We start from the raw sequence: 17,047 nt of genomic DNA on the forward strand, positions 1-17,047 counted from the left end.
TGTTTGTTCGGCGGAGTCTGAGGGGAGAAGTGCCTGCACCAAAAGCAAGCGAACGAAAGCAATGATCATAGAGCGGCATAGGTGACATTTTGGGTCAAGACCCTTCTTCAGACTGACAGTCAAGGGAAAGGGAAACAGGAGATATAGGCATATCTTCCATTCATTTGTACTTAGTACCGTCTATATCTCTTGTTCCTCTTTCCCCTGACTCAGTCTGAAGAAGGGTCTTGATCTGAAATGTCACCTTTGCCATTCTATGATCATTGCTTTCGTCCGTGTGTCTGCGCGTTCGCTCGCTCTTGGTGCCGGCGCTTCTCCCCTCAGACTCTGCCAAACAAACACACACACACAGCATGTCCGGCAGATCGGTGCGGGCCCAGACCAGGAGCTGGGCGAAGGATGACATCAAACGGGTCATGGCAGTTATCGAAAAACTACGGAAATGGTAAGGGGGAAAATTAAAAATAAACATCCGAAGGAAATAGATGTTTAACAAAAAAAAGGGGGGCTGGTGATCGCTCCGTGTCCGTGTCGGGGGGGGGGGGATGGTTTGAGTTCCTCTTTCCACTGACTCAGTCTGAAGACGAGTCTCGACCCGAAATGTCACCTATTCCTTTTGACCTGAAATACCGCCCGACCCGCCGCATTTTGTGTCTATCCTTTAATCTCTCAGCTTGATATAGCAGAATCTTCCTGAATTAGCTAGACGCCATGACAGAAGCAGGTTAGGGAAATGGCGCTGAAGATTACCCATCAGCTACAACGGCCTTTTCGCAGAGTGAACCATCTTGCCCCGCTCTATGATCTTTGGTCATACAACACGTAAACAGGCCCTTTGGCCCAACTCTTCCATGCCATCCAAGTTGCCCCATCTAAGCTAGTCCCATTTGCCAAGTTTGGCCCAGATCCCTTTAAACGCTTCTTATCCATGTACATGACCAAATGTTTACGTAATGTTGTTATAGTACCTGCCTCAACCACCTCTCTGGCAGCTCATTCCGTACACCTACCATCCTCTGTGTGAAAACATGTTTCTATTATAAGCAGCACTGTGGCACAGCAGGTAGAGCTGCTGCCTCCGAGTGCCAGACCCAGGTTTGATCCTGACCTCGGGTGCTGTCTGTGTGGAGTTTGTACATTTTCCCCGTGACTGCATGGGTTTCCTCTGGATGATCTGGTTTCCTCCCACATCCCAAAGACGTGCAGGTTTGTAGGTTAATTGGCCCTCTGTAAATTGCCCCTAGTGTGTAGGGAGTGAATGAGAATGTGGGATAGCACAGAACTAGTGTGAACGGGTAGTCGATGGTTGGCGTGGACTTGGTGGGCCGAAGGGCCATGCTGTGTCTTTATACTAAAACTAAACTAGAAATCTTTCCTTCACAACATAGTTATGTCCTCTGATTCATCGTTACTCTGGGTAAAAGCATTTGTGCAATCACCCTAGCTATTCCCCTCATGATTTTATACATCTCTATAATATCACCCCAGACTCCTATGCTCCAAATAATAAAGTCCTAACATCCTCATAAATCTTCTCTGCACTGTTTCCAGCTTAATGACAAACTTCTTCTAGGAAGGTGTCCAAAACTTAACAAATATTTTCTGTTGGCAGGGAGAATAAAAAGAGCCGGTTTTCTCACAGCCAGGGGACTTATGGAGAGAGGCTGATGGGGTATCATCACAGATTTTCCCACGGACCCCTGGACTAGAATTCCAATAATTTCTGACTCAACATTGAAGTACTTTCTATTGCCTAAGGCTGACACTTTCAAAGCTTTGAAGTCTCGATTATTTTCCTAACAGAAGGATTAATATAAGATAGGTGTCATATGAATTCAACACCATGTTCTCAATCTCTGTCTATTGTTGTATCTACATAGTTGTATTGTTGTAGTTACATAGTCTTAAATTAATAGCTTAGCTGCCTGCATCTTGGATTGATTTGAATGATGCAGCATGGAAACTTCGACTAACCATCGATCACCCGCATATCCATCGAGGTAATAGATTGAAAAAAGTTTCCCCCAACTCCCCACCCCCCACATAAAACAAACCAAGGAAAACTAAAACATACTTTTTAACATATACTAAAAATAACAAAAAGAAAAAGGACAGAGACTGTGGACATGGCAGCCGCCGGTGGTTTAGACTACAACTGATGCCTGTATGGAATTTGTATGTTCTCCCCGTGACCTGCGTGGGTTTTCTCCAAGATCTTCAGTTTCCTCCCATACTCCAAAGACGTACAGGTGTGTAGGTTAATTGACTTGGTGTAAATGTAAATTGTCCCTAGTGGGTGTAGGATAGTGCTGGTCGGCACGGACTCGATGGGCCAAAGTGCTGTATCTCTAAACTAAACTAAATTAAAAGCAGGTATCTCAAAGCTCACGGTCTACCAGACAGCAATGATCCCTGCCCTATTGTACGCCTCTGAGACATGGACTACCTATAACAGGCACCTCAAAGCACATGGTCCACCAGAGAGCATTGGTCCCTGACCTCTTTCAAGCCTGAGACATGGACTACCTATAACACACAGCACCAGGGAGGTGCTACCAATACTACTTTTGCAACATCCTCCATACTTGTTGGTAAAATAAGTGAACCAACATCAGCATCCTCTCACTGGCCAACATTTCTAGCATTGAGGATCCAAGCCATCCACGTCAGCTACTTGTCTGACTACCAGGCACTCCGCAATGGCAGGACATTTCCACGTCAATAAAAATGTTTCAAGGACATTCACAAACCTTCCTTGAGAAAAATATAACATTCTTTGTTGACCTGTGGCAATCCTGGGCCCGAAAAATCGTTGAAAATGGAGAAGGGACGTCCAGGAAAGCGCTGTGGACCTTGAGTTTCGAGAATGGGAGCGCACGGAAGCCAAGCAAAAGCAGCACCTCCTGACTAACCCACCATCACACCCTTCCTGCAGAGTCTGGGGGTTCTGCATTGCTCTCATCCGGCACCTCAGAACCTCTATAACTGGAATGATAACAAGTTGTTTGTAACCCTGAGAGACTGCCAAAGAAGAATATATTAATTTCCAATAATTTCACTGACCATTGTAAGCGTAGGTGCTGATTTTACAGTTGTCTAACTTGTACACTTGCTCAAGATCTCTTTCTACCTCGCTTTGTCCTGCTGGATTGCATTATAAGTGATGAATTAACTGTCTTTTTTGTACTTACAGCGGGAGAGTGATTCCGCACTTATTGGCAGCTTCACACTTATTCCCACTGGCTTTTCAACTTAGCAAATAACGGCACTGCTATGCTGCCAATCTTCAGCACAGGTCTGAAGGGGAAATCGAGAGGACATGGTGGAAATGTGTTCTACTGCTCCTCCAGTGCCCCCTGCTTCTGCACAACCCACTGGTTTTCTGCTTGAATACAAGCCCAGCTCTCAAACACTGAACCAGAGTCCTCAGATACAATGCAATTCTCACCAATCTTACCGCCACAAAAACATTTGTGTCGTATACAAACATTCAGGTGGAATTAAAATTAAATCCCCCCAAAACTTACGAGGCCATCCCCCAACTCACAAACTTTTTTTTTTGGTATTGCTAACTTGACCCCGTTAGTCTCATGATACATAGGCACCCAAGAATTGTCCATGACTCGGGACAAGTCGACCTCAATAAAAACCATTAGCAATTTGAATCTGATTTCCATCAAACTTATTTTCCTTGGATAAAATTGACTTGTATTTAAAAAAAAAAAATCTATAGTATTCCAAAAGTTAACCTGTTGCAGTGTCTCAATTCTCAAAGTGAAGCTCGACACTGTCACCAAATAGTTGGCTTATCGGAATGTACTGAATACTTGAGTGATGAAAACTGCATCGTGAATTGCATCAGGAAAGGGTCTTTCAACAGACAAATGTTATTGTTCTTTATACAAGGGTTTCTTCGTTGAAAGACAGCAGACCAGAGCTCATCTCACGGAGAACACCCAGCTCCCTGGATACAGGCTGAGACATGTTGATTGTCAAGTGACTGCGAGCAGACACAGTTGGCATGATCACCATTATAGCATGCACACTGAGAAGGGGGATGAGCTGGAAGGCCACTGAGTTCCTCTAACCTGGAGGCAGGCCGGCGGGAGGGCAGTCGCCTCAGGTCGCCGGATTCACCTAAAAAGTAAAGGCATACACCACGCCGACCACCACAATGTTGCCGATGGTAGCAATAATCGCAATCCATAACCAGATGGCATCGTTGGAGGGAGGGGCAGGTTCCTCGGGCTGGTTTGCTGAGGGGGCTTCATTCATGTTGGTCGAGGAATTAAAGGGGGAGAACTCGGTGTTGCATTCGTCGATAGGCGAATCCATGAAGGCACCTGTCATAACAGGGATCTGTAAGAGCAAGCATAATACAAAGATACTCAGTGCCATTTCACTCTGTTTATAGAGACCTAACCTTGAAACCAGATCTGCCAGTGAATAGAACCTTGGCTGATGTCTTTTGCCATCCCATTTACAAACCTTGCCCCACATCTCTGGATTACTCCAACTTACAAAACCCTATCAAGCTGCAATGTCACTGACCCTTTCCTTGAGGCGAGTTTCAGTTTTCCATTCCCATTCCGTGTTTCTTGGCTTTGCCCTCGAATGGTCATAGAGTCATAGAGCTGTACAGCACGGAAAAAGAGCCTTCGACCCACCACATCCACGCCGATCAAGTTTTCATATTAGGCTACTCCCATTTTCCTGCAGCTGGCCCATAGTTTTCACTTTAATTTTATGATTTTGGCCTCCATAGTATAGCACAGGAACAGGGCATCAATCTACAATGTCTGTGCCGAACATGATGCCACAATAAAATAATCTCCTCTGCCTGCATATGATCCATACCTCCCCATTCCCTGCATATCCATGTGCCCATGTAAACATAGAAACATAGAAAATAGGTGCAGGAGTAGGCCATTCGGCCCTTCGAGCCTGCACAGCCATTCACATGGCTGATCATCCAACTCAGTATCCTGTACCTGCCTTCTCCCCATATCCCCTGATCCCTTTAGCCACAAGGGCCACATCTAACTCTCTTTTAAATATAGCCAATGAACTGGCCTCAACTACCTTCTGTGGCAGAGAATTCCAGAGATTCACCATTCTCCGTGTAAAAAACGTTTTTCTCATCTCGGTCCTAAAAGATTTCCCCCTTATCCTTAAACTGTGACCCCTTGTTCTGGACTTCCCCAACATTGGGAACAATCTTCCTGCATCTAGCCTGTCCAACCCCTTAAGAATTTTGTAAGTTTCTATAAGATCCCCCCTCAATCTTCTAAGTTCTAGGGAGTACAAACCGAGTCTATCCAGTCTTTCTTCATATGAAAGTCCTGATATCCCAGGAATCAGTCTGGTGAACCTTCTCTATACTCCCTCTATGGCATTTCCTCAGATTAGGAGACCAAAACTGTACGTAATACTCCAGGTGTGGTCTCACCAAGACCCTGTACAACTGCAGTAGAACCTCCCTGCTCCTATACTCAAATCCTTTTGCTATGAATGCTAACATACCATTCACTTTCTTCACTGCCTGCTGCACCTGCATGCCTACTTTCAATGACTGGTGTACCGTGACACCCAGGTCTCCTTGCATCTCCCCTTTTCCTAATCGGCCACCATTCAGATAATAGTCTACTTTCTTGTTTTTGCCACCAAAGTGGATAACCTCACATTTATCCACATTATACTGCATCTGCTATGCATTTGCCCACTCACCCAGCCTACCCAAGTCACCTTGCAGCCTCCTAGCATCCTCCTCACAGCTAACACTGCCCCCCAGCTTCGTGTCATCTGCAAACGTGGAGACGTTGCATTCAATTCCCTCGTCCAAATCATTAATATATATTGTAAATAGCAGGGGTCCCTTAAGGTCTCTTAAATGCCACTATCGTATCTGCCTCCACCACCACCTCTGGGAGCATGTTCTAACTCCTCACCACCACCTCTGGGAGCGTGTTCCAGGTACTCACCACCCCCAATGTAAAATAACTTGCCCTGAACATCTATCTATATATTACTATATATCTCTCATCTTGTTTGTTTCTATGTCTGCCTGTGTGAGTGTCTGTGATGTCCTGAAAACGGTACATTTTTTGGTAGCACTACAATTTTTGGCCCACCTTACTCATCATTGTCCTATGGTGTATCGTGGCAGGTTTAGTTCAGATTGATGGTGTATTTTACAAGTTATTCACATTTTAAACTTTACAAACACCATTTCGACAAAAATCATTTCCATCTGTACTGGCAGTTAGCAGCGTATGACGTCACAATGGGATCTAATTTCCATAAACTGCCCGTCAGCAGTGTTCCACCCACAATTACATCACAATGGGATCCCATTTACAATTTAAAAAACTCAGTTTAAAAAAAACCCAGCAGCTTCCACCTCACAATGACGTCAAGGGGGGTAAGGAGGGGAGAGGGGTTATGGACAGAGGGAGGGAGTCACTGATGGTAGGGGAAAGGAAAGGGAGGGAGAGGGAGAGAGTGGGGGAAAGGATGAGAGGGGAAAGAGGGAGGGTGAAGAGGACGGGGAGCAGGTGCTGGGGATGAAGGGGAATGGAGGAGGATAGGGGTAAGAAGAGGTATGGCGAGGTGCACTTGAAGAGGGTTGCCGTGACTCGTGTCACAGCGGGGATCTCTGGCGTCACATCGGGAGCCCGTCAGCCGCGCCAGCGCAGTTGGGGGCTATGGGGTGAGTGGTGAAATATTGCGTTCGGAGACCAGCCCTCCTGTGTGACAGGGACCCAACGGGTCCCACTTGGTCCAGTATATATTACTAAAACTCTCATCTTTGGGAGATCCCCAAACCCTGCCAAAACGCTACACGACAGCGCTATTTTTGGTCCACATTATTCACCATTGTCCTGTGATGTGCTGTAGTAAGTTTTGTTTAGATTGATGTTATATTTTAAAAGTTATTGGCACTTTAAACTTTACAAACAACACTTTTCCACTTGCCCTGCCCGTCAGCCACGTTCGACGTCACAATTACGTCAAAATGGGATCCCGAATCTCATTTACATTTTTAAAAATCGGCATTTTCAAAAAACTCAGTTTTAAACAAATTCTTCCATTTTCATTAACAGCTAACATTGTGTTTACTAGAGAAAAAACGCGATTTTCATTGAGAATTCCATTTTTTTAAAATTGCGATTTTCATTGTGGAGGTGTGGGATAGGGGGGGAGTTTTGATTTTAAAAAAAATCATGATTTTTATTTTGGGGAGGGGGGGCGTGGGATAGGGGGGAGGTGAGGAGTCGGGGAGCAGCGGTATAAAGGGAGAGGATGGGGGAAGGGAGGGAGAGGGGTTATGGAGAGATGGAGTGACTGGTGGTAGAGGAAAGGAGAGGGTGGGAGAGGTGAGGGAGGGAGGGGAGGAGAAGAGGGGAAAGAAGAGGGAAGGTGAAGAGGACTGGCGTGGGCCAAACCCCGTGGCTGTAGCCAGGCCTGGGCTTTGGGCGCTGGCGAGCGGACACAGACATGGACTGGGCCCTGAGCACAGCTCCAGACTGGGGTAGGAAGAGGGACCTGGGGCAAGGTCTAGGCCACAGCCTCGGCCTCTCCCTTCCCCTCCCGCGGCTCCAGGCCGCTCGGCCCGTCCCTCCCGACAGCTCCCGCCTCAACTACAACTTCATTGCCGACGTGGTAGAGCAAACGGGGCCGGCGGTGGTGTACATCAAAATCCTGGGGGGGGGGGGAGGGGGACTGGGGGGACTGAGGGAGAGGAGGGGGTAGGGAGGGAGATGGAGGGGAAAATGGGGAAGGTGAGGAGGGAGAGTAGGGAAGGAGGAGGGGATAGAGGGAGAGGAGGGGGGAGTGGGGAAGGTAGGGAGTGGGGGATAGAATGAGAGGAGGGCAGTGGGGGAGGTGAGGAGGGAGAATGGGGGGATGGGATAGGGGGGAGGTGAGGAATGGGGAGGAGGGGGTCAGGGAGGTCGAGTTAGGGAGGGGGAGGGGTTATGGAGAGAGGGAGGGAGTGACTGAGGGTAGGGGAAAGGAGAGGGAAAGGTGAGGGAGGGAGTGGAGGAGGGGAGGAGGAGAGGGGAAAGGTGAAGTGGAAGGGGAAGCAGTGCTGGAGGATGAGGGGCAATAGAGGAGGATAGAGGGATGGCGAGATAATGGAGGAGGAGAGGAGGAAGAGGGAGGAGGGGAGGGAGGGGGGTGAGGGGAGAAAGCATAGGAGGGTTGGTGGAAGGTCGGGAGAGGGAGGATATAGAGGAGGGGAATAGGGGACTGAAGAGGGAGAGTGAGATGTGTTCACATTGATCTTATTTTTTACAAGTTATTGCCATATTGAACTTTAAAAACGTCGCAGTTGCGCTCCCACTTGCTAGCTGTGCCTGCGCAGTTGGGGGAGGGTTGCCATGACTCGTGTCACAACAAGGATCTCTGGCATCACAACGGGAACCCATCAGCCCCGCCTGTGCAGTTGGGAGCTATGGGTGAGTGGTGGAATATTGCCTTGGGGGACGGGGCCCAACGGGTGCACACTTGGTCTAGTCTCTTTTAAACCTAGCTTCTCTCACCTTAAAACTATGCCCTCTAGTCATCAACATCTTCACCCTGGGAAAGAACCTCTGACTGTCTACCCTATCTATGCCTCTCATAATTTTATATACTTCTATCAGGTCTCCCTTCAATCTCTGGCGTTCCAGAGGAATCAACCAATGTGTGTCTCACCTCTCCCTGTCGCTAATACCCCCGAATCCATGCATCATTCTGCTAAATCTACTCTGCACCCTCTCCAACGTCTCCACATCCTTCCTGTAATGGGGCGACCAGAACTGCACACAATACTCCAAATGCGGCCTGACCAAAGTCCATGTTCTAAATTCTTTGAATATAGAGGATTACATTTTTAAACATTAAAACTTGAACTGTGTTCACATCAACACAGAAATCACAAACCTAGTTTAATGAATATTTTAAGTCTCCAACTGTATTGTATCTTTAGGCATGGTACATGGTGTTTTCTCCAAATGTGTGTGTTTATATTCTGAAGTTATTGGAGAACTGATTTATGTGAAGTGCCTGCTTTTCAAATAACAATTCAGCAGACAGTTTGGAGCTTGCAGTTTAAAGTCTCATTGCGTAAATAGTTGGTTGTTGTTTCGTAAATAAATCTCTACCTCTCAAAATACACATTTGCCATGTTCCATACATTCTGAAGGCATTATACCAACCAAGCACCGGAACATGGAATCCGCAGGATGTCTTTTTGGACCCCTGATCCAATTCCTTTGGAGATACAAGCCCTTCGGCCCAACGAAGATAGACACAAAATTTTGGAGTAACTCAGCGGGCCAGACAGCATCTATGGAAAGAAGGAATGGGTGACGTTTTGGGTCGAGACCCTTCTTCAGACCCATTCCTTCTCTCCAGAGATGGTGCCCATCCAGCTGAGGTGCTCCAGCATTTTGTGTCTTTCTTCTGTTTAAACCAGCATCTACAGTTCCTTCCTACGCACCTTCAGCCCACGGAGTCCATACCAAAAATTGACCACCCGTTCACGCTAGTTCTATGTTATCCCACTTTCTCATCCACTCCCTACACACTAGAAGCCATAAAACCTACAAACCCACACGACTGGGATGTGGGAGGAAACCGGAGCACCTTAAGGAAACCCACGCAGTCGCAGGAAGAACGTACAAATACCACACAGACAGCACCCAACGTCAGGATCGAACCAGAGTCGCTGGCACTGTGCGCAGTAACTCTACCAGCTGCACCACTGCTCTGCCCAATGTACTCATACGAGATTTGAAATGAAAAGGCAATTATTTACCGCAGCTTTTTACAATATACATTAATATACATTTAGATGAAGGAATTAAAAGTAACATTAGCAAATTTGCAAATGACACAAAGCTGGGTGGCAGTGTGAACTGTGAAGAGGATGCTATGAGGATGCAGGGTCACTTGGACAGGTTGGGTGAGTGGGCAGATGCATGGATAATGTGGATAAATGTAAGGTTATCCACTTTGGTGGCAAGAACAGGAAGGCAGATTATTATGTGAATGGTAAACACAAAATGCTGGAGTAACTCAGCGGGACAGGCAGCATCTCTGGAGAGAAGGAATAGGTGACGTTTCGGGTCGAGACCCTTCTTCAGACTATCTGATTAACTGATTGGTGTCAGGTTACGAAAAGGGGACGTACAACGAGACCTGGGTGTCCTGTACATCAGTCACAGAAAGTAAGCATGCAGGTACAGCAGGCAATGAAGAAAGCTAATGGCATGTTGGCCTTCATAACGAGAGGAGCTGAGAAGAGGAGCCAAGAGGTCCTTCTGCAGTTGTACATAGAAAAAATCTATGTTGTTCTGCCGTTGTTAATAGAAAAAATCACATGTGGTTAAAGTGCACATTGTCCGATTTTAATAAAGGCCATTTTTTACAGGGCCCTGGTGAGACCACACCTGGAGTATTGTGTGCAGTTTTGGTCTCCTAATTTGAGGAAGGACATTCTTACTATTGAGGGAGTGCAGCGTAGTTTCACAAAGTTAATTCCCGGGATGGCGGGACTGTCTTATGCTGAGAGAATGGAGCGGCTGGGCTTGTATACTCTGGAATTTAGAAGGATGAGAGGGTTTTTATTGAAACATATAAGATTATTAAGGGATTAGATGCAGGAAACATGTTCCTGATGTTGGGGGAGTCCAGAACCAGGGGCCACAGTTTAAGAATAAGGGGTAGGCTATTTAGAACTGAGGTGAGGAAAAACGTTTTTACCCAGAGAGTTGTGAATTTATAGAATTCTCTGCCTCAGAAGGCAGTGGAGGCTGATTCACTGGATGCATGCAAAATAGAGTTAGTTAGAGCTCTTAGGGCTAGTGGAATCAAGGGATGTGGCGAGAAGGCAGGAACTGATTGTGGATGATCAGCCATGATCACATTGAATGGCGGTGGTTGCTCGAATGGCCTACTCCTGCACCTATTGTCTATGTATCTAAAGTGCCCTCCATAATGTTTGGGACAAAGACTCATCATTTATTTATTTGCCTCTGTACTCTACAATTTGAGATTTGTAATAGAAAAAGTCACATGCGGTTAAAGTGCACATTGTCAAATTTCAATAAAGGCCATTTTTATACATCTTGGTTTCACCATGTAGAAATTACAAGAGTGTTTATACATAGCCCCCCATTTCAGGGCACCATAATGTTTGGGACACAGCAAGGTCATGTAAATGAAACTAGTCATGTTTAGTATTTTGTTACATGCAATGACTGCTTGAAGTCTGCGATTCATGGACATCACCAGTTGCTGCGTGTCTTCTCTGGTGATGTTCTGCCAGGCCTGTTTTGCCGCCATCTTTAGCTTATGCTTGTTTTGGGGACTAGTCCCCTTCAGTTTTCTCTCCAGCATATAAAAGGCAGTCACACTTGGGTTCAGATCGGGTGGCTGACTTGGCCACTCAAGAATTGACCATTTTTTAGCTTTGAAAAACTCCCTTGTTGCTTTAGAGGTATGTTTGGGATCATTGTCTGGCTGTAGAATGAACTGCCGGACAATGAGTTTTGAGGCATTTGTTTGAACTTAAGCAGTGTCTATACACTTCAGAATTCATTATGCCACTACCATCAGCAGTTGTATCATCAATGAAGATAAGTGAGCCAGTACCTTCAGCAGCCATACATGCCCAGGCCATAACACCCCTGAAGCGGTATGCTTTGGATCATGGGCAGTTCCTTCTCTCCTCCATACTTTGCTGTTGCCGTCACTCTGATATAAGTTAATCTTCGTCTCATCTGTCCACAAGGCCTTTTTCCAGAACTGTGGTTGCTCTTTTAAGTACTTCTTAGCAAACTGTAACCTGGCCATCCTATTTTTGCAGCTAACCAGTGGTTTGCATCTTGCAGTGTAGCCTCTGTATTTCTATTCATGAAGTCTTCTGCGGACAGTAGTCATTGACATATCCACACCTGAAGAGTGTTTCTGATCTGTTGGACAGGGGTTTGGGGAATTTTCTTTATTATAGAGATAATTCTTCTGTCATCAGCTGCAGAAGTGTTCCTTGGCTTGCCAGTCTTTTTGCGATTAGTAAGCTCACCAGTGCTCTCTTTCTTCTTAATGATGTTTCAAACAGTTGATTTTGGTAAGCCTCAGGTTTGGCTGATGTCTCTAACAGTTTTATTCTTGTTTTGGTCTCATAATGGCTTATTTGACTTTCAATGACACAACTTTGGTCCCCATGTTGATAAACAGCAATAAAAAGTTTCCAAAGGTGATGGGAAGACTAGAGGAAAGACTAGGTGCTGAGAGCTCACTTATACCTGCATTAAGGAGGCAATTAAACACACCTGAGCAATTACAAACGCCTGTGAAGCCATGTGTCGCAAACATTATGCTGCCCTGAAATGGGGGGACTATGTATAAACACAGCTGTAATTTCTACAATGGTGAAACCAACATGTAGAAAAATGGCCTTTAATAAAATCTGACAATGTGCACTTTAACCACATGTGATTTTTCTATTACAAATGTCAAATTGTGGAGTACCGAGGCAAATAAATAAATGATGGGTCTTTGTCCCAAACATTATGGAGGGCACTGTATCTATGCAATAGACATGAATATTTAAGTACATGTTGGATTGTTTCCTTCAGAACGCCGGAGGCTGAGAGGAGACCACCATTCAAGCGATCCACCATTGTACCAGTGCCTTAGAATGTCTCTCCAGCTTGCTTGAATGACTACCGAACAGTGGCCCTCATGACCGGTGGTCATGAAATGCTTCGAGAGGCTGATGAAGAACTACATCTGCGCCTTCCTCCCTCGCACCATGGACCCACTGCAGTTCGCATACCGTTCAAACAGATCCACGGATGATGCGGTCTCTCAGGTTTTGCACAGCACTCTATTTCACCTTGACAGCCAGAAGGGGGGCTATGTGAGGATGCTGTTCATTGATTTCAGTTCAGCTTTCAACTCCATAGTCCCCACCAGACTTGCTGAGAAGCTGCTGGAACTGGAGCTGAACACTCCCGTGTGCCTGGGTCGTGGACTTTCTCACCGCCAGGTCCCAGGTAGTCAAGATGGGGAGACATACCTTCAACCCCCTCACCCTGAACACAGAATCCCCCCAGGGTTGTGTCCTTAGCCCCCTACTGTACACCCTGTACACACATAACTGTGTGGCCAGGTTCAGCTCCAACTCCACCATCAGGTTTGCTGATGACACTGTGGTGGTGGGCCTGAACTCCGATAACAATGAGATGGCCTACCTGGAGGAGGTGGCTGACTGGCACTCTGGTGTCAGAACAACAGCCTCCTCTTGAATGTCACTAAAACTAAAGAGCTGATTGCGGACTTTAGAAGGGCACAACAACCGAGGACGTACATGCCACTGGGGATAAATAGGACTACTGTGGATAGGGTGAGCAGCTTCAAATACCTGGCAGTCCACATCACAGAGGATCTGACATGGACAACACACACAGCCGCACTGGTGAGTAAGGCAAGGCAGCCCCTTTACCACCTCAGGCAGCTGAGGAAATTCAGAGTCTCTCTTAGGATCCTTCAATCCTTCTACTCTGGTACAGTAGAATGCATCTTGTCCGGTAACATCTCAATCTGGTTTGGCAACAGCTCTGCCCAGGACAGGAAGGCTCTGCAGAGAGTAGTGCGTTCGGCCGAACACATCATGGGAACTACACTTCCCCCCCTGCAAGACCTATACACCAGGAGATGCAGATCTAGAGCCAACAAGATCAAGAAGGACTCCTACCACCCCAGCAACAGACTGTTCCAGCTGCTACGGTCAGGTAAGCGCCTCCGCTGTCACGCTGCAAAAACAGAGAGGATGAAACGGAATTTCTTCCCACAGGCCATCAGGACTGTAAACTCTAATCTCACCAGGGCGTAATTACCGTTGTGTCTTTTTTTAAAATGTAAATACTGGTTCTATTCTGTTCTGATGTTCTGTGTTTTGCACAATCCTGCAGGCATTGGCATTTTCATTTCACTGTACATCTTGTATGTGCATGTGACAAATAAAGTTGACATGACAGCCCTATTCTCCCGATTAATTACATTTCTACCTTAGTAGAAAGAAGTATTTTTAAAGCTCTGGTCAGGCCTGCCTCTGATATTTAGCATTTTTTCTGTTACTCATTCTCTTAGAAATTTTAAAATACAAAATAAATCTCCATTAAATCATCACTTATTCTTTAATATTCCAGAAACTAAACCTCTACTGTAATCGCTCATAGCCTAACACTTTAGACCCTGTGAACATCCATTTTTCTCCTTCTCCAGAGACAATATATCCTTCCTAAAAGTGTTAAGGGTCACAGCGAGTCATATGGTACAGGAACAGACCTTTCAGCCCAACTCGTCCATGCCGATGCTCCATTTGTCCACGTTTGGTCCATATTGCTTTAAACTAATATTCATGTACCCGATGAGAAGGAATTTCCACTTCCACCTATATTCACCTTTAGACTTTAGAGATACAGCGCGGAAACAGGTCCTTTGGCCCACCGAGTCCATGCTAGCCAGCAATCGCCCCGTACACTAACACTATCCTACAACACTAGGGACAAATTACAATTTTACCAAAGCCAATGAACCTACAATCCTGTACATCTTTGAAGAGTGGGAGTACACCGGAGCACCCGAAGAAAACCCAAGCAGTCACGGGGAGAACGTACAGATTCCATACAGACAACACCTGTGGTCAGGATCGAAGCCGGATCGAAGGGGATGGGGAGCCTAGTAACATGTGGCAAGACAGTAATCTCAGTCACAATGTTAGCCCATAAGGTTGGGTATAGTTCGATCTTCCAACTTATCTCTCATTACAGATCTTGGACATTTTCTCTGTACCTGTAACACTATATTCTGCACTCCCGTATTTTACCCTACGCACTACCTGTTGTATTTGTGTATGGTTGGATTGTACTCATGTCTAGTATGATTTGACTGGATAGTATACAAATAAAGCTTTTCAGGTATCTTGGTATATGCAACAAGAATAAACCAATAACAGGGAACAAAGAGGTTCGTGATTTCACCACGTGAACTGACTGTGGAACATTGGTGTAGACACTAAGGTGCTGGCGTCTTAAGTAAAATACAACCTTTGTTGACGTTTTGATGTGCAGCACAAATTGCTGAGAATATGTTCCTAAGGAACCATTACTTTCTTTGTATTCCAAGTTCTGAAATGCGCCAGTACCTTCTGAAAATGCTCCATGTCTTAATTTGAAGGTGGAATAATATATTTGCTGAAAGCGTGCACCATCAGACTCAGGGACAGCTTTCTCCCCACGTTATCAGGCTTCTGAACGCTCCTTCCATAAGCTAGAGTACTGTCCGATTTTCCTCTACCCAACTGTGCACATTGGATTTTGTCTCTGGAAATTAAACACTACAAAGGTTAGAACTTCCCCTTTCAAGTCTGACTTGATTGTACTTTTGGATAGTATTATCTGATTTGATTGGATAGCATGCAAAACAAAGCTTTTCACTGTACTTTGGTAAACCTAAACCTGGATTATTTGCTACATTCACTGCCCAGGCATGTGAAGTTAACAACATCTTTCTGCTTGGGGATTTGCTACATGCACAGATAACTAATGAACATCTTTACTCATTCATGTGATGAAGAAGGAGCTTTGCTAATCTCTTCCAGAGTGGAATCATTGCCAGCTGTCGACTGTCAGGACAAATTCATGTTGTGCTTTTATATTAACAGGAAATAATTGGGTGCACACAGGTGTGAGGTGGAAATGCTGGGTTCTCCTTTATTCTCACAGTATTAAATGAAGAGGGACTGATGAGGATTTCCACAAAAAGAGCCACAGATAACCCGGTATCAGGATGGACAATAGGTGCAGGAGTAGGCCATTCGGCCCTTCAAGCCAGCACCGCCATTCAATGTGATCATGGCTGATCATCCACAATCAGTACCCCGTTCCTGCCTTCTCCCCATATCCCCTGGCTCCGCTATCTTTAAGAGCCCTATCTGGCTCCCTCTTTAAAGTATCCAGAGAACTGGACTCCACCGCCCTCTGAGGCAGAGAATTCCACAGACTCACAACTCTCTGTGAGAAAGTGTTTCCTCGTCTCCGTTCTAAATGGCTTACCCCTTATTCTTAAACAGTGACCCCTGGTTCTGGACTCCCCCAACATCGGGAACATGTTTCCTGCCTCTACCGTGTCCAAACCCTGAATAATCTTATATGTTTAAATAAGATTCCCTCCCATCCTTCTAAACTCCAGAGTATACAAGCCCAGCCGCTCCATTCTCTCAGCATATGACAGTCCTGCCATCCCGGGAATTAACCTTGTAAACCTATGCTGCACTCCCTCAATAGCTAGAATGTCCTTCCTCAAATTAGAGGACCAAAACTGCACACAACACTCCAGGTATGGTCTCACTAGGGCCATATACCACTGCAGAAGGACCTCTTTGCTCCTATACTCAACTCCTCTTGTTATAAAGGCCAACATGCCATTCGCTTTCTTCACTGCTTGCTGTACCTGCATGCGCACTTTAATTGACTGATGAACAAGGACCCCCCCAGATCCCGTTGTACTTCCCTTTTTCCCAACTTGACACCATTTAGATAGTAATCTGCCTTCCTTTTTTGCATCTGCCCACTCACCCAACCTGTCCAATTCACCCTGCATTCTCATAGCATCCTCCTCACAGTTCACACTGCCACCCAGCTTTGTGTCATCTGCAAATTTGCTAATGTTACTTTGAATCTCTTCATCTAAATCATTGATGTATATTGTAAATAGCTGCGGTCCCAGCACCGAGCTTTGCGGTACCCCACTAGTCACTGCCTGCCATTCTGAATGGGACCCGTTAATCCCTACTCTTTGTTTCCTGTCTGCCAACCAATTTTATATCCATGTCAGCACTCTACTCCCAATACCATGTGCCCTACCTTTGCCCACTAATCTCCTATGTGGGACTTTATCAAATGCTTTCTGAAAGTCCAGGTACACTACATCCACTGGTTCACCCTTGTCCATTTTCCAAGTTGCATCCTCAAAAATTTCCAGAAGATTAATC

At 45.8% G+C, this 17,047-nt stretch overlaps 1 protein-coding gene across 1 annotated transcript in view; it reads right to left on the reverse strand.

The window, feature by feature from the left end:
- Positions 1-253: 253 nt before the first annotated feature.
- LOC129700592 (AF4/FMR2 family member lilli-like) overlaps positions 254-17,047 on the reverse strand; it is a 58,430-nt gene continuing 41,636 nt past the window's right edge. The window contains exon 3 of the mRNA XM_055641210.1: positions 254-4,359. Within this exon, the coding sequence (XP_055497185.1) occupies positions 4,138-4,359 (222 nt within the window). The 3' untranslated portion in view covers positions 254-4,137. The remainder of the gene's footprint in view (positions 4,360-17,047) is intronic.

The sequence above is a fragment of the Leucoraja erinacea genome, chromosome 9 (assembly GCF_028641065.1).
Source record: "Leucoraja erinacea ecotype New England chromosome 9, Leri_hhj_1, whole genome shotgun sequence".
Taxonomy (NCBI): Eukaryota; Metazoa; Chordata; class Chondrichthyes; order Rajiformes; family Rajidae; genus Leucoraja; species Leucoraja erinaceus.